This window comes from Tenrec ecaudatus, chromosome 3, assembly GCF_050624435.1.
Source record: "Tenrec ecaudatus isolate mTenEca1 chromosome 3, mTenEca1.hap1, whole genome shotgun sequence".
NCBI lineage: Eukaryota > Metazoa > Chordata > Mammalia > Afrosoricida > Tenrecidae > Tenrec > Tenrec ecaudatus.
This window is the reverse complement of record NC_134532.1, coordinates 118,344,900-118,362,827: the sequence shown is the minus strand read 5'-3', so window position 1 is coordinate 118,362,827 and position 17,928 is coordinate 118,344,900. Positions and strand designations below refer to the sequence as shown.

At 46.6% G+C, this 17,928-nt stretch overlaps 1 protein-coding gene across 1 annotated transcript in view; it reads right to left on the bottom strand.

The window, feature by feature from the left end:
- The window catches only part of BDH2 (3-hydroxybutyrate dehydrogenase 2), a 29,621-nt gene extending 11,899 nt beyond the window's left edge, over positions 1 to 17,722 (bottom strand). Inside the window, exons 1-4 of the mRNA XM_075544860.1 lie at positions 17,627 to 17,722; positions 16,290 to 16,368; positions 9,661 to 9,757; positions 5,968 to 6,076 (exon numbers count right to left, since the gene is read on the bottom strand). Of these exons, the coding sequence (XP_075400975.1) occupies positions 5,968 to 6,076; positions 9,661 to 9,757; positions 16,290 to 16,368; positions 17,627 to 17,698 (357 nt within the window). The 5' untranslated portion in view covers positions 17,699 to 17,722. The remainder of the gene's footprint in view (positions 1 to 5,967; positions 6,077 to 9,660; positions 9,758 to 16,289; positions 16,369 to 17,626) is intronic.
- Between the last annotated feature and the right edge of the window lie 206 nt (positions 17,723 to 17,928).

Genomic DNA, 17,928 nt, shown 5'->3' with positions numbered 1-17,928 from the left:
GATGACGGGGTATGGCTCTTGTATCCATAGTCAAATGATTGGGTGAAACCATGCAAAGAGTGTATGGAAACCTCGTAGAGGGATTGGCCAGTTCTGCCACTGCACCAGGTGTGAAATGAGTCATTCAACAAGCAAGAAGGGGGAGAGTCCCTCTCAGCCATGAAGAAAGAAGAGCCACACGAGATCCCTACCCAAAGGGGTAGAGGCAGCAGAGGCACTCCGGGCCCAAACACTGAGACGATGACAGAGAGCAGAGGGGCAATTCCACAACCCTGAGGCGGGTGGGCAGAGACCAAGGGACTGTGTGCTGAAATGCAGAGGACCCGAGAGACGTGACTGCCAGCACAGTTGAGAAGAGGCACTGAGGACAATAGAACTGTATCCTTCCTGCTTTGGAACCTGTTGGCTTCCCTCATAAACCCCCATGACCTTGAATATTACCTGTGAATTCTGTGTGGCCAGTGTAACACATTACTGAACCCAGCAGAGAAGCAGAGTCCTGGGAGGTAACAGTTGGTGTCAGAATAAAGGATGGAGGGCGGAGACATGTCTGAACTCTGCCTTGTGGCTTTGCCTGGCGTGGAGCTGGGTTCTCCCTCGCCTTCACCCCGAGCAGGTTAGATGCGGCCTCCATGATGACTTTTACAGGAAAGTGTCCAAATGAGAAAACCCCACTCTGGGGCTGAGACTCTTTGTCAGCTTTCAGAAACAGAAGCTGATCAAGGGAGAGAGTCAACGAGTTATGAGTCCAGGGCTGGGTGTCTTGTTTTCCATCTCGATACAAACCTACTAATTGCACCGAGAAGCAGAGAGTCTAAAATACGTGTAAGGCATTATGGTAGCTGAATTAACAGGATACAAAGAGAGGCTGAGGTAAAAACCACGTCCAGCAAGGGAGAAGCCAATATTGACCTCAACTGTGTCGTGGTACATATTACAGATGAGGGAAACAGAACAATGTTAAAATTAGGCTTTAAATGTATTCTTTCTCACAGTCTATGAGACTGATTCCTCAGAACCCCAGGGCTCCATTCTGACATTAAGTGGGCAGCAGTGTACAGAGCGCTCCGTGGAGTCCCCCTAGCTGTATCCAGTTCTTCCTGGTACGAGCTGCTCTTCTGCTCCCACTGACTTGGATCTCCCGGGGTCCATGCCTGCTCTCTGTCTTGACCAACACTCCACACTGGCTTATTTACTCAACCAATATTTATGTGCTAAGGACGCTTCTAAGTCCTGGGGATACAGCCAGAAGGAAAAGGAAAAAGAAAAGGAAAGAATAATAAACAAAGAGAATCCCGGATCCTGGTCAGAATGGATCTTCTTTTCAGCGGACCTGAGAGTCTGCATTGACATCTTTAACTTAGTGTGTTTTCGACTTGTTCTCTGCTTTTTCGCCTGGTCTTGCAGTTTGGGGCTGGTTTCTGTCTTTCTCTCTATGAACAAAAGTTTCCTAGAAGTGGTCCTATGTTTTTAACCACCTGACCTGTCAGAGCCGCCCAGATACCAAATCCTGACTTCCCCTGGAAAGTTCTAACCTGGCCTATGTGCATCATGACTGATGACTCAGAGGGTCCTAGACAATTGCTGCTCACAGGGTTGTATAACTTGTCACCAGTTTGAGAGGAAGAGATGGTCAGAGAGCAGAAGGGGCATCTCCTAGGGCGCCAGAGACCAGGATCTGCAGTCAGGCTGGTCAGTCACGTTACACAAGTGACACTGGCTCTTGTGATTCCCCCATCCCTGCCATTAACACTGATGGGTATAGTTTATCAATAAATGCTACTGGCTCACACAGATTATTGTTTACATGCTTGAAAAATCACAGCCAAATCCATTAGTTTGTAAATCAGGGTCTGATTTTTACAAATTAACACTTACTTACAAGTCTAAATAAACATCAGCTCTCCTGCCCCCCATACCTGCTTACCTGATCTCTGGGTAAAAAAAACAAAACCCAAAGCCAATTCACTGCCATTGAGATGAGTCTGGCTCAGAGTGACCTTACCTGGGAGTTCTGAGACTGCCTCCTCTTACTTCCCTGAAAGTGGCTGGTGGGTTTAGACTATTGACTTGGTGGTTAGCAGGCAGCGCTTAACCCACAGTGCCACCAGGGCTGCTCAAAACACTGCTGAAATGAAACAGGGTGGTTTTTGGAAAGGAGCTTCACAGATAAGCAGTAATCATACCTGGGGTGACCAGAGCTGCCTTCCACTTCTCCCACAAAAACATGATCAAAAGTATACAATTATTTTTAATATAATTAAATCATTGAATTGTATGGTATGTCAATTATGTACCAATATGCTTTTTAAAGGAATCCAGGGTGGATGATACCTTTAGGACCAGGGGTGTGACGGGTAATACTAGGAGGGTAGAGGGAGAGTGGGTTGGAAAGGGGGAACTGATTATAAGGATCTACATGTGACCTCCTCCCTTGGGGGTGGACAACAGAAAAGGGGGTGAAGGGAGATGCCAGATAGGGCAAGATATGACAAAATAATAATTTATAAATTATCAAGGGATCATGAGGGACGGGGAGCGGGGAGGGAGGGGAAAAAAGAGGACCTGATGCAAAGGGCTTAAGTGGAGAGCAAATGCTTTGAAAATGATTAGGGCAAAGAATGTACAGATGTGCTTTATACAATTGATGTAGGTATATGTATGGATTGTGATAAGAGTTTTATGAGCCCCTAATAAAATGTTTTCAAAAGTATCTATGCAGCTGAAAAATGGCAAAACCAAAATGTGCACATATTCAAGTTCCAGGTAGTAGAGATTCTCACCAACTCAAACAGACAAATCTCATCACTGCAGCCACAGCCACTGAGTCAGTTCTGACTCTTAGCAGATGACACCTAGCGGTGCACAAAGAGATTCCTTTTAGGCACTAAAAAGGTTGAAAAGGGTATTTTTAAAAATCTAATAGCTAACAAAGCCAATATCTCTAGTTTTCTTCCTAATGTTATAAACACCATGTGGAGACTTTGGGAAAATGTCAAGTCTGGTCACACCGTACACGAAGCTGTCCTCCTGCCCTGGGTGGGCGGCATTCAACGGACCAGTCTTCTAATCCAGCCTGGCGGAAAGGGAAGTGGCTCGCCTGCACAGTGGTTACACGTTGGGCTGCTAACTGTCAGGTCAGCTGTTTGAAACCACCAGCTGCTCCATGGGAGAATGACAGGGCTTTCTATTCCATATAGAGATAGTCCCCGAACACCCCGGAGACGGTTCTGCCCTGTCCTATGGGGGCACAATGAACGAGAACGGGACACTTGGCAAGAAGTAAGAGTGTATTTCATGAGGATTCCCATGTACAGGCTTAGAGCTGGCTTTAGTCGGTTCCCTTCCATGTGTTATAAACTCATTGAAATGCATTTGAAATCAGGGCTGTGGGTTACTCAGACTTACATCTTCCAGAGTACCTAAAAACAGAACATCACCAAAAAATCCAAACCAAGTGTTGAGTCAAGTCCAAGGCATAGTGACCCTCTAGGGCAAAGAACTGCCCCATGGGGTTTCCAAGCTGGAAACAATTATGAAAATTTACTCCCCCATTTTCTCTCTCAGAGTAGCTGGTGGGAATTTGAACCATGGGCCTTCTGGTTATCAGTTGAGTGCTTAACCACTGCACGGCCAGGGTTGCCTTACTTACAGCACCCACCACCTCAAACTTGCTGCCATCAAGTCGATTCTGACTCAGCCACCCTACAGGACAAAGTAGAATCAGCCCTATGGGTTTCCAACACCATAACGCTTCATTTTTCTCCCTCTGAGAAGCTGGTGGTTTTGAACTGCTGACCTTGTGGTTAACAGCCCAACATATAATCCACAAAGCCAGGGGGTCTACCTATAGTGATTACTTATAAACCTAAGGATGCTTAATGCTTGTCTGTAAAATAAAATAACCAATGAGTTGCTGGGTGAAGTGTGAAAATCCAAGGGGGACAGTGATGGAATTCTCTCCTTCTGTGTTGGATCCTCAGTTCTGCTCCTGTGCATCCAACCTGTCAGCGGAAGCTTGTACAGGTGTCAGTGGACCCTCCACAAGAAGAAGAAATAGGAAGAAAAGTCCAGTGATTTTCTCCAGAAAAATCAGTCGATGGAAGCCCCGGGAAACACCTGGTCTGTTCAGCAGCCTCTCCTCAACGGCACCAGGCAGGGCAGTGTTTCTTTCTTCTGTGGCACATGGGGCTGCTTTGAGTGGTGGCTCAGCTAGTAAGTAGCTAGCCAGAACAAGATCAGCAGGCTGGGAAAGAATGCCCTCTCTAACACAGACGTTTCCAGAGCCACCATGGTTCAGCGCAACACAGGATGGAGAAGAGAATGGTTGGGAGAGAGCAGCAGTGGATTCAGTCCACTCCTCTGGGTCTGTGACTCCATACGGACACTGGAGCAGGTGCTGCACTTGGGACCTCGAAAGAGATCTAACCTTTCAGTTTCATCCTCTATGGTGCGTGTGAGGGGTGGGGGTTGGGGGAGGTAGGCAGGGGTGAGGTGTAGAGGTAGGGTGGAACCAACAAAATAGCACTGGCCTTACTGAGCTGGTCCCTATGCCTGGAGGTTTCTCCTCAGATACATTAATGGCTAGTTCACAGATGTCTGAAAATCTCACAAAGGTTCCTCTGAACCTCACTGCTGCTGCTGCAATTGTCAGGTGTCAACAAATCCATTCTGATTCATCGCGACCCTCAGCACAACAGAGGGAAACCCTGTCTGGTCCCCTATCATGCTCACAATCGTTCCTGTGTTTGAGCCCATTGTTCCAGCAATTGGGTCAACCCATCTTGTCGAGGGCTTTTCTCTCTTACAATCCCGCCACAATACACACACACACACACACACACACACACACACACACACACACACACACAGACTCACTTTACCAAGCACGATGTTCTTTTCTAGGGACTGGTCTCTCTGGACAGCATGTCCAAAGTACAGGAGATGAAATCGAACCATCTTCTGTGATCTCGTCTCGAAGGTGAGTACCAAACAGGGCCATACATAAGAACGAGTTGTTCTCAGATTGGAACACAATTGAGTCTGAGCCTCAAATCTATTCACATCTCTGTGCTTCATATATGTCTGTGGTTCACCTTAGAGAAATAATTATCATTTTGTGTTAGAGAACATTATTAATCATCTCCCTGAGGCATGAGGTTATTCTGTTGAGAATTTATAAATTTAGCCAAGGTATCATTCCTTTTTAACTCGGGGCCTCTGTACAGAAACATAACTTCCCCCAACCCAACCTTGTTCATTCTTTCCAGTGGAGTATGAGTTGCAGAAGGGGATTTTTGTCAGGTACAGTCCAGAAAATGAACATGTAGTACTCACGTTAATCCAATCATTTGATTTCACTAAGGAACACTCTGGCTGTACTTCTTCCACTCTGTTGGCAGAACCTCACTGAGAGCTGAGCTTATTTCTCTTCATAGAACTCATAACCAGGCCACACATCATAGTTTTGAGTAGTCTGTATCTTGTCTCACCCCCCAACAATGCAATCTCCCTCGTAGCATGACTTTCTTGACCTTGCTGCTGCTTCCTGCGCCGAGAACAGAGCCTGGCACACAGAAAGTACATGCTGAGCTTTCCTCAGCTGAAGAATGGCATTGTGCTGCAGCGCTCGGTCTGACGCGGTGTGACCCCAGAGGACGAGCAGAAGCGCCCTACAGGGGTTTATAGGCAATGACCTTTACGGGGACAGGTGAGTAGGGCTTTTCTCCCACAAAGCACCCGTGAGTAGTCGGATCGCGCACCCTTCTGTTAACAGCTGAACACTGACCCATAGCGTTCATTTTTGTAAAATGCCAAGGCACGAATGTTCAACCCACATTAGTAGTTATGGGCGCTATTGTCAATGGACATAAATGTTCAGTCCAGTGACAGCACATGTGGGGACCTTTCCAGGTACCCAAGATGGGACCTACTGCGGTACTTCTCCCAGTCTTAAGGCTGTCTTACTTTCGGAAGGAACGCCTTGATCATCAGGTACATGCTGCGGACATTCAGATTCATGGAGAAGTCCCAGTCTTGGTCCTCGCAGTCTAGGATGGTCCCATGGTGGACAAAGCTGGAAGGGATTAGGAAAAGGCTCACTTAAAAATTCCCCATGACATTTCCCTTTGACAACCATTCCTTTGTCTTACCAAGACTGTTAGCAGTCCAAATGTTGTTACCGCCTAGGGTTTTAAAAGGTAAACACTTGAACTAGAAATATTGATTTGAAAACAACGGCTCTCTTTTAAAAGAAGGAGGCAGGGATTTGGGGCAACCGTACATAAGAAACTCCATACCCACTGCTATCGGTCGATTGGGACTCACAGAAATGTTAGCGTCCTTAGGAACAAACTAGGAACCAAGGGAAGGCAGCACAGCCCACGTGGCTCCCATTTCACGAGCAACAGTGCCCTCGGGAGGCAAAGATGGGAAACTCTCAAGGGAAGGAGACCAAGTGTCTCAGTATCTCAGGGTGTCCAACCCACAGTGGCCCTGTGGGAGGCAGTGGAACTGTCCCTTGGGGTTTCCAATGCTGTGAATCTTCACAGAAGCAGGAAGCCTCATCTCTCTCCCATAGAACACCTGGTAGAGGGAGCTGCCGACTGGGTAGGAGCCTGAGACCTAACCCACTACGCCAGCAGCCCCCGTATCTCACGAGATATACTACACACATTCTGCTGCTTTACAGTATGAGTAAGTAAAATAGAACTAAACAGAACAAAACGCCCTTAAAATCATCTTGGCTCTGGCTATCAAAAGATATAGCATCTGGGGTCTTAAAGGCTTAAAGATAAACAAGCGGGCATCTAGCTGAGAAGCAACAAAGCCCACATGGAAGAAGCACACCAACCTGTGCGATCACGAGGTGTCGATGGGATCAGATATCAGGCATCTAAGACCCAGAACAAAACCATACTCAAGGTGAATGGGGGGGTAGGTCATAGAGTGGAGACTCAATGCCCATCTGTAGAAAATTGGACGTCATCACAGGGAAGTGATGAGCCAGTCAGGGTGCAGTATAGCACTGATGAAACACATAACTTTTCTCTAGCTCTTTGGTGCTTCCTTCACCCCACTATCATGACCTCAATTCTACCTTACAAATTGGATTAGCCCTGAGCATGCGCACTGCTACAGATAAGAGCCCACAACACAGGGAATCCAGGATAGTTAAACCCCTCAGAACCAACAATGAGAGTAGAGATACCAGGAAAATTAGGGGAAGGTGGGGGGAGAAAGGGGAAATCAATCACAAGGATCAATTTAGAACCCTCTCCCAGAGGGACAAATAATGGGAAAGTGGGTGAGGGAAGACAGAGGATGATGTAATATGGAAATAATAATCTATAACTTATCAAGGGTTCCTGAGGGAGGGAGGGCGTGGTAGGAAATGGGTAGCTGATATCAGGGGTTCAAGTGGGAAGAGAATAGTTTGAAAATGGTGATAGTGGCATATGTGCAAATGTGCTTGACACACTGGAGGAATGTATGGATTGTGATAAGAGATATAAGAGCCCCCAATAAAAGTATTTAAAATAATCATCTTGGCTCTTTTTCACACCGTACCCCACAAGAAAGATTTCGAAATACTTGAGTCCTATTGTGGTCTTCTGGACCACACTTATGTAATGAATTGTCAATTATTGTGAGTTGTGATTCCTATATTCAGCTGTGCTTCCAAGGGGATGAGAAGGCCAATTTCCCTACAAGAAGAGTGACCTACAGTCGTTTTTTACCCCCTCCAATGCTTACAATTAAACAAATGCTCAAACAGATTTCCCCTGGCTCTGGGTGTATTCTCACATGAGGGGGTAAACGCACGTCGTTGCTAGGAAGTCGATCCGGACTCAAGAGTGAAGCTATCCTCTGAAGAGTTTTCAGCGCCTGCCTCGTGGGAAGGAGAGAGCGATGCGTTTCTGCTGAGAAACCTCCAGCCTCTCACTTAGGTGTGGAGCATGTTAACTATTGGGACCACCCAAGACTGAAATCCAAACTCATAGGCACAACGTCAATTGTGACTCAGGAACTCCACGGGACAAGGTAGAACTGTCCCCTTTGGGTTTCCAAGACTAGGACTCTGATCCACGAGATAGAGTAGAATCTATACATAGAGTAGAAAGCCTCATCTTTCTCCTGCTGTGCCGGCCGAGGACTTTTTCCCTCCTATGAAGACTCAGCAGGCTGTTTATAAAATATTATATCATCACATGACAGCTTCCATTACAATTCCTGTACATTGTAGCATACGATAAACTAGGGATAGACTGAGCTGTTTTTCTGACTTTAACATGGTTAGGAAGAACCACCAAAATATATGAGAAGGCTCTGGATTTTGTGCGTGTGACTGCTTAAACCTCCGTAGCAGTACAGATGTTACCCCGCACGGCAAAGTGGGACAGGGACCGTGCATTGTTAGTTCCGTTGTAAGCCTCCTAAGAGCCTTGGTGGTGGTGAAGGAGTTAATAGGTGGGCTGCGACCAGAAATGTCAGCAGTTTGGAACTACCAGCTGCTCTTCAGGAGCAAGACTTGGAAACCCACAGGGACAGTTAGACCCTGTCCTATAGAGCGACATCAACTTGATGGCGGTGAGTTTGCTGTCTTATCAGCCTCAGCTCTGCTCAGTGCTATTGTCACAGCTGAGAGGGAGAGAGAGTACTACTAGCAGTCAGTGTCTGTCCGTAACTACACTAATCTCACCATCACTGCTCATTCCTGTAGGATTCAGCCTAGTTTGACGTCACCCTAATAAGTTCAGTTAAATGGTTCTCTTTGGGCGTAAAGAAAGGTGAAATGCGGAACCTTCACTTACTGGCATTTACTGCCCTAGTAAGGAACACTAGGGACATATAAAGGACTTGCTAGTATTGCTGTGGTGTAGTGGGTTACATGTTGGGTTATCAAGGTTAGCAGTTCGAAATCACCAGCTGCACTGAGGGAGGAAGATGAGGCTTTCTGGTCCAGTAAAGAGTCACAGGCTCAGGAAACCATTGGCGGCATATGCTACCCTGTCCAGTTTTGTTGCCATGGGTTGGAAATGGCTTGATGGCAGGGAACAGGTCTGTGCCCCACCTTGGGGACAGTCTCATTGGCTTACTGAGTATACCAAGTACTTGGCTTCTTGCAAAACACCAGAAACAGTGTTTCATTTCATTTCATTTCATTTCATTTTATAAAGCCCAGGGCACTGCCAGGGGATCCTTGGCCCAATGGTTAAGTTTTCAGCTGCTAACGAAATGGTTGGTGGTTCAGAGCCCTCATCAGCCCCGTGGGAGGAAAGGAACCAATGTCTGCTCCTGCAAAGGTCACACATTACAAGCCCCGTGGAGCGAGCAGTCTCCGTCTGCCCCACGAGGCTGCTGTAAGTCAGACTGACATTGCCGGCAGTAAGTCTGCTGCCTGCTGTCGCATCACCTGCCTTAAGAAGACCGGTAGCTCTGCACGAATGCTCTAAGGCCGTGTCTGTTTCTGTGGCTCGCTTACTGGCAGAATCTTAGGTGTAACGAAAATGCTTCCAGAAATCTAGTCATATTTCCCAAAGAAATTGATGAGGGTTCACAAATGGCTAACTTTGTCCCATTCTCAAGATTCCTTTAATAAATGATGTAGGGGGAAAAAAACACCTTTGCAAGAGAGTGACAATAACGGCTATGCATTACCCAGCAACGTTAAAGAGAACGTCGAGTCTCTCAACTTCATTGGCGAACTGATTGATTTGATTCTTCTTTGTAACATCAAGTACCCGGGTCTGAATACCTGAAAAATAAAAACCAAACACATGACTTACCCAGACCCAGAATGGCCAGCTGTTTTCTATCCATGCAGGATCACTGGCCCTTACTAGGCTGCTTCCATGCACCTTGGGAGTCACTGGGTGGCGCAAACAGCTAGAACTCAGACACAATCGCAAGCTTGGAGGTTCCAATCTACCCAGAGGCCTGGAGGAGAATCCAGGAGATGGACTGCGGGCTGAGAAGACAACCCCACGGAGTGCAGTTCTGCTCTGAGACATATGGGGGCACCATGGGGTGGAACTGACTGCGTGGCAGCTTTGCGCTCTCTTTTTTTAATGTGGCTGTCATAAGAATCTTTAAAGAATACAAGTGAAAGGGGTAAAAATCTTAAAGTCCTCCCCAATTTAACACTCAGCACCTCTCCGTTTAATCCCCTCTCTACTCCGAGGAGGAATGAGTTTACAGCGAAGAAAGGAGGCTGAGTAGCTGGTTCTCAGTATCGCGCAGGATTTGTAGGGCGTGCGCTCCCTCCCTGAGCACATGCTTCCCTCAGAGCACGGGGCGGAGAGAGGCATGAATTCTGTGTGCGAGGTCCAGGTGGGGACGTCGTTTTCACGATGCGCGACGATGAGAGATGGCTCTGTCGGGAAAGGGTGTCCTCACTTTTTGCTGGACTAAATTGCTAGGAGAACCAAAATAAGGGAATCCCCAAAGAAGGGATGAAACCATTTTAAGGCCGAAAGATGGGGTCTGGAAGGTCTCCTCTAAAAGATACACGGTGACACGGTGTCAGCCCTCTCGGTCGGGCCTCGCTGCACGGCAGGTAAATCCAGGGTGCAGTATGGCACTGATGGACCACTAACTGTCCTCTACTTCTGCACCATCTCCTCCCCTTACTACCTTGCCCCAGGCGTGATCTACTTCATCGGTCATGTTAGACTTGTGTGCGTTCATTTAAGATCGCTTGGCACATGGTAGTCCAGAGAGATGACCCCTCAGAGACACTGACAGGAGCAATGGTTACTGAAGGGGAAGTGAGGAGAGGGGTGGGGAGGAAGGGGGGAGAGGGGAACTGAAAGCATTGATGGTTGTATGCACCCCTTTCCCGCTGGGATTGAACAATAGAACTACATGGGGAGGGAATGAATATATTGAAATGGGTAAGTAATGTCAATAAAAGTATTATTCCAGGGGAAAAAAACCCACACATACATCTTATACAAACTACTAAAGGAAACCCAATATTCTGTAAGGAGAGCAGTAATTGTTCTCCCCCCCGCCCCACAAGAGAAAATGTTTATTAAAGTTGGCAAAAGGCCCTGCAGGGGACAGCACCGGAGACACAGTGTGGGAACTACGCCCGACCTGATCCCACCACACGGAGGCAAAGCACTGGGGGAGTACAGCGGAACAGCAAGGGAATGGAGTGGCAAGGTCCCCAGGGAATGCTGAAGGTGGACTTTGGGGCCAGGGCGTGGTACCCCAACAGACTAGACTGGAAAACACTCCTAAAGGCCAACAAACAGTCCTTGAACTAACTACAAGCTTTTATTTCTTGTTGTGTTTTGTTTTGTTCTCTGTCAGTGGTTTGTTGTTGTTTGTTGTATATTGTTGCTTGGTTTTGTTCTGTCTTGTTTTTGTGCATGTTATTATCTCCGCAAGTCTGTCTAAATAAGATAGGCTGGATGAACAATCTGGATGAGAAAACAACAGGACTGACAGTTCCAGGGAGATATGGGATAGGGAGAGGTGGGGGGAAACAAACCCAGGGACAAGGGAGCAACAAGTGATCCAAATTGGTGGTGAGGTAGGTGTGGGAGGCCTGGTAGGACATGATCAAGGGTAATGTAACCAAGAGGAATTGCTGAAACCCAGGTGGGGACTGAGCATTATAGTAGGACATGAGAACATCAAGGGAAATAGAGGAAAGAGCTGGGAGGCAAAGGGCATTTCTAGAGGTCTAGATAAATACATGTACATATGCAGATATATTTATATATGAGGATGGGGAAATAGATCTATGTGCCCATATTTACAGGTTTAGTATTAAGGTAGCAGTAGCACATTGGGCCTCCACTCAAGTATTCCCTCAATGCAAGAATATTTTCTTCTATTAAATTGGCATTCTATGATGCTCACCTTCCCGACACAACTGCTGAAGACAAAGTGGGTGAATAAGCAAATGTGGTGAAGAACGCTGATGGTGCCCGGCTATCAAAAGATATAGCGTCTGGGGTCTTAAAAGCTTGAGGGTAAGCAAGCAGCCATCTAGCTCAGAAGCAACAAAGTCCACATGGAAGAACACACCAGCCTGTGCGATCACGCGGTACCGAAGGGATCAGTTATCAGGCATCAAAGAACAAAAAATCATATCATTGGGTGCAAACTTCCATGATACGATCGCTGAGGACAAATGAGTACATAAGCAAATGTGGCGAAGGAAGCTGATGGTGCCCGGCTATCAAAAGGCATAGCATCTGGGGTCTTAAAGGCTTGAAGGTAAACAAGCAGCCATCTAGCTCAGAAGCAACAAAGCCCACATGGAAAAAGCACACCAGCCTGTGTGATCATGAGGTGTTGAAGGGAGCAGGTATAAGGCATCATCAGAACAAAAAAATCTTTCCCTAATAAATGGGGGGAGGGGAGTGCAGAGTGGAGACCCAAAGCCCATTTATAGGCCACTGGAGATCCCCTTGCAGAGAGGTCTAGGGGAGGAGACAAGCCAATCAGGGTGCGATGTAGCACTGATGAAAAATACTATTTTCCTCTAGTTCCTATATGCTTCTTTCCTGCCCTGCCCCCACCCCCCACGCCCACTATCAAGATCCGTATTCTACCTTGTAAATCTGGCTAGACCAGAGGATATACACTGGTACAGATAGGAACTGGAAACACAGGGAATCCAGGGCGGATGATACCTTCAGGACCAGCGGTATGAGTGGTGATACTGGGAAGGTAGAGGGAGAGTGGGTTGGAAAGAAGGAACCGATTACAAGAATCTACATGTGACCTCCTCCCTGGGGGACAGACAACAGAAAAGTGCATGAATAATATTTTATAAATTATCAAGGGTCCATGAGGGAGTGGGGTTTGGGGAGGGAGGGGAAAAATGAGGACCTGATGCCAGGGGCTTAGGCGGATAGCAAATGTTTTGAGAATGATGAGGCCAATGAATGTACAGATTTGCTTTACACAATTGATGTATGTATGGATGGTGATAAGAGTTGTATAAGCCCCTAATAAAATGATTTAAAAATAAAATAAAAATAAAGGTGGCAAAAGGGATATAAAAGATCTAAAGAAGAAAAGATGGAGGGAGAGAGAGAGTACAAGAGAGATGAAAGAGAAAGAAAAGTACAGTTTACAGTTTAAATCCTTTAAACAATTAAATTGCATTTTGTACGGGCTCATGGGGGAAACGATTTTATTTACCCAAACTCCGACTTGAATTTATTGCTATTGAGTCTATTCTGACTCATAGTGACCTCCAGAGCTTATGACCCTGTTATTGCTCCTGAGTCCCTACTCTTCTATCTACATTTAGGAATCAATGGTTCTTGACGTAGGTTGGGTCACCTGCTAGGACACGTTGGTCAAAGAGAGAATAAAGGTGGAGGAGGGCAAGTATAGCCCCAAGTAGATCCAAGAGGGTGCCGCCGATACTTTCTTCTGTCTCTTCTGTTTCCTTTATGAAGTAATTTACTATTTTTCACACCGACTTTCTATTCAAGTTCCACCTGTGTCCTATTACTAAAATTGTTATTTGTGTATTTAAAAAAGCACGCCCTTGCTTCCTCTTCTAATGTAAGGAAAGACGACGACTAAGCACAGAAAGGGAAGGCGGGGTTGAGCTTTTCCGAAAGGCTCCTTTCCCTTTGTGCTGCTCCTATGGAATCGCTTCCTTCTGACCTGGGATTATAATTCAACATGGTCTAAGTCCCTGAACGAGCTCAATGAACCTGTTTGATTTTGATCATAGCCTGTTCTATTTTTATGGGATTGTCTCCTTTCACGTGCGCTTTCTTGTTCTGCCTCCTTCCCTGGCCATGCACGGTGAAGCTCTTTGATGTTGGAGTGGGTAGGTTGTATAGGAAAGGGTGTGTATGGGGTGTGTGCACGAGGATTGTCACTTGAAAGGTTACCTAGGAACCCCTCTCTTCTCGATGGCTGTTTAAGACTTTCTATGACTTGCTTTCCCAAGAGCAAATTCCAGATTATGCAAAGCAGAAGAAATCCAAAGATGCAAACAGACATTTAAAAAGTCAAGGAGTCCATGTAGAAAAAGAATGATTGGAAACTGATTGTGGCGGCAATTGTACAACCTCCTCAACATGATTGAAATATTATATGTATCAAGTGATATATTATATGTATTAAATCTCAACTAATCAAAAAATATTTCAAGCCTTTAAAGACCTCTCACTTGCAGATCCCATCCACTTATTTATTTATTTACTTTCCTACTTACTTTTTTCTAATCCACAGAGATTTAGTTAAAATTCAGGTGCAACCCAAAGAAGTCCCAGTGGGGTAGTGAGTTATGAATTGGGCTGCTAAGCACAAGGTCAGCAGGTGAAACTCAACAGCTTCTCGGGGGACAGATGAGGCTGTCTGCTCTTGTAAGGAAACCCTAAAAGGTAGTTTGACTCTATTCTATTGGTAGCTGTGAGATGGAATCTACTCAGTGGGAGTGGTCTTGTGCGAGCCAAAGAGACCTGGTGATCCCGTGGGGGTGCGTTTGGCCACTAACAGGATAGTTAGCAATTTGGACTCCCCAGCAGCTCTGCAAGAGAAAGATGCTTCTTAGAGAGCAAAGCCTCGGAAACCCCATAGGAGGTCTTCTCTGTCCTATGAGGTTGCTTTGCGTGGAAACCAACTCAGCAGTGAGAGGTATATGCAAGCCAAGGGGCTTTGGCGCCATCCAATCAGCAGCAGTTTGTACCCATCAGCCATTCTGCTGGAGAAAGATGAGATGGCTGGTTTCTGTCAAGCTTTGGAAACATTGGGGCATGGAGGGGTGGGCATTCTGCTGTTCCACAGGCTCACTGGTTCAGAATGGATTTTTATTTACGTGCAAGTCATCTTTGCCCTGGGGCCCTCATCCCTGTGGTGGACTTCTTTATGTGGCTGCCATCTTAAATCCACTCTTTTGATTTCAAGGCCACTGCCTTATTTTTAACCAAACCACCACTGACCATGGCGGAGCGTTCCAATCCACACCTGCCGAGGTGATGGGTGATTCCCAACTTCCCGCCTCCACCAGAAATCTATTTCTTCATAACAGCGGAACACGGCGGTGATTCTGTTAGATTTTGTCTCTCAAACATAAACATGGTAGACACTCAACAACTATTGACTGAACAAACTGAACAAAAATATAAAATATACTGTCCAAAGATTCCTTCCCTCAGTCTAGAACCACGCTAAATATTGCAAATGTGAACACAGCACAATCATTTCCATGTTCTTCACCAGCGCCACCATTCAAACACATCGATTCTTCTTCGGTCTTCCTGATTCAATGTCCAACTTTCACCTGCATAGGAGGTGACTGAAAATACTGTGGGTCAGGTGCACTTTAGTCTGCAAAGGAACATCTTAGTTTTTCAACAATTCAAAGAGATCTTTGCTGCAGGTGCACCTCATTCCAGGCGTCACTTGATCTCTGGACTGCTTCTATCAACACTGACTGTGAATCCAGGTGCGATGAGTGCCTTGACAACTTTTTGTTTTGATTTTATAGCAATTTGAAGTTTTGGCCCATGTCTTCTCCATTCTTCCAGGGTTCATCTACTATGAACTATTTTACTATTCTAATGGTAATGGTATTATGAACCTTTTAATCCCTCTCGAGGTAATCAAATCAGGGTCATAATAATAGAATGGGTGAAAATGTGGATCATAACTCCAAATTTCTTTAAAATAACAAAATAAATAAAATTAAAACAACAACAAAACAGCCACTAGCTTGAGTGACACCGGCAGACTCTCTGGGACTCTTGCCCCGAGATACTCTTCAAATCTTTAGCAGAAACTGGCCCAAGGTGACCTTGTAGATAAATAACAGATTGGCTGAAAAAACATAACATCACCAGTAAGTACTGTGAGCCTATCTGACACACACACACAAAGTTAACAATTACTTTGAAACAAGGGGCAGGAGAACCGAATGAATGGAGGGGGAATGCAAGAATGAACCCTTCCTTGGAAACGCAGTTGAGACTGTCGAGGGGCGGGGAAGCACTAGGAATGGGGGGAGAACAAACGTGAAGAATGCAATGGACATTAGTGAACCACTTGTGTGCAATCCTTGCATGGGAAGGACACCACCCGCTGGACCGACCTCCCGCGATAACACAGATGGGTGGACAAAGCACCTGCAGCGGCTGCTAAGTATTCACACAGACCTTTGCAACTAAATGCTGAATCCCTCACAGAGATCTGATAGCAGAGTCCGACTGGAAAAAGACCAGCGGAGGTGAACAACAGGAAATCTTTCTCAACCTGTGAATGGCAGATTCCGAATCCCCAATCCAAACTGCTGAGCTGCTTACCTGGGTGACCCTCCAGTTCCTGAAGTTTGGCCGCGTTGATATCTGTGGCTATGACTTTGGCACCTTCTCTTGCAAAGACCTGATGGACACAAAGCACAAATCAAGCCTCTGGCTCGTGGTTAAGCGGCCATCGCCAACGGAAAGTCAGTTGGCCCTCTTCCTCTTGATTATGTTTCCATTTATTTTCCCTATAAAACAGATTGGATCTCGCACTCTCCAGTCTCACCCAACACCCTCATTGTGATCAATGTTATTGACTTTTATCATTAATTGGAACACCGTGACATATGCTGTGCTTGACTCCTGAATGCGCCCAGCTAAGTCGTCTCAAATAAGATCGGGTTCTAAAAGGTAGGGCTCTGCTGTTACTGTTACTGACACCTCCCCAGACAGTGCTGTTCTGTGATTTGATAGCCTGTTTTCTACTTCTGAGAACAGTGGGTTATTCCACACTGTCCCTCCCAAGAGTAGCCTAGTGTTTTCATAAACATCACCCCTCTCCCCCCTTCACAGCATACAGGGTGCTTAATGAGCTGCGGGTGAGTTTGGGAGTAGAAAACGGGAGAAGATGATGCAAATTCGAAGGCAATGGAAATGATAAACTTCTACCCCTATAGTCATATATAACTGAAAACTCGACACTAGCAAGTCAAAGCCAACTCATGGTCACCCTATGGGGCAGAGTAGAACTGCCTCTGTGAGTTTCTGAGACTATTCCCTCATTATGGGAGTAGAAAGCCCCATCTGTCTCCCACAATGTGGCTGGTGCTTTCAAACTGCTGACCTTATGGTTCGCAGCCCAACAAGTAGCCACTAGGCCACCCGGGCTCTAGTCCTGTGTATGAAGGGAGGTCATTCCAGTACGTCCGGCTGCCCGGTGGTACCGTGGTTGCACACGTGGCAGTGTGAACCCACCCAGTGGCTCTGGGGAAGAAAGGCTCTGGCTGCCTGCCTCTGCCATAGTGACCAGAAGGCCCAAGGAGGCATTTCGCTGCGGGTCCCTGGGAGCGGAATGGACTCCAGCGTCCACGGCAACAGCAGTCCTGTGGGATCCTCCCAGTGGGTTTATGATGGTGCAGGGAAACCAAGGCAGAGTACATTTTTTCGGAACCAAAGGTCTTCAGTGACATCACAGAGGAAATATGGAATGTGTGCGGTAGTCACCCCTTCATCAGCCTGGGGGCCCACGGCATTTATTTATTATTTAGTGGTGATCATTTAAAACAACAGTAGCACAATATCAGTAGAGAGAGTGGAGAGGGATGAAATGACAGTGGAGTCACTCCGCAGCATTCAATACCTCAAAAGGTAGCAAGCAAAACAACAAGATCACTTACCAAGGCGGCTGCGCGGCCGATGCCCTGAGCAGCAGCCGTCAGGACGATGACCTTGCCATTGAGTCGACCCATACTGACGCCTGGAGCTTAATCTAAAGGCACGGGTGCTTTAAAAACACAACAGAACAGAACAACTCTGGTGAATACGTGCATCGCACAGCACGCCAACCCAACAGTTTCGCACGGACAATTGAGTGGCCTGGATGATGTTCTTCAAGCCGGGCGACTGTGCTTCCTATCTCTTCCCAAATCCTGCCGCCCAAGGGCGGGCATGCCAGCACGTGGCCCTGCGCAGGCCCTCA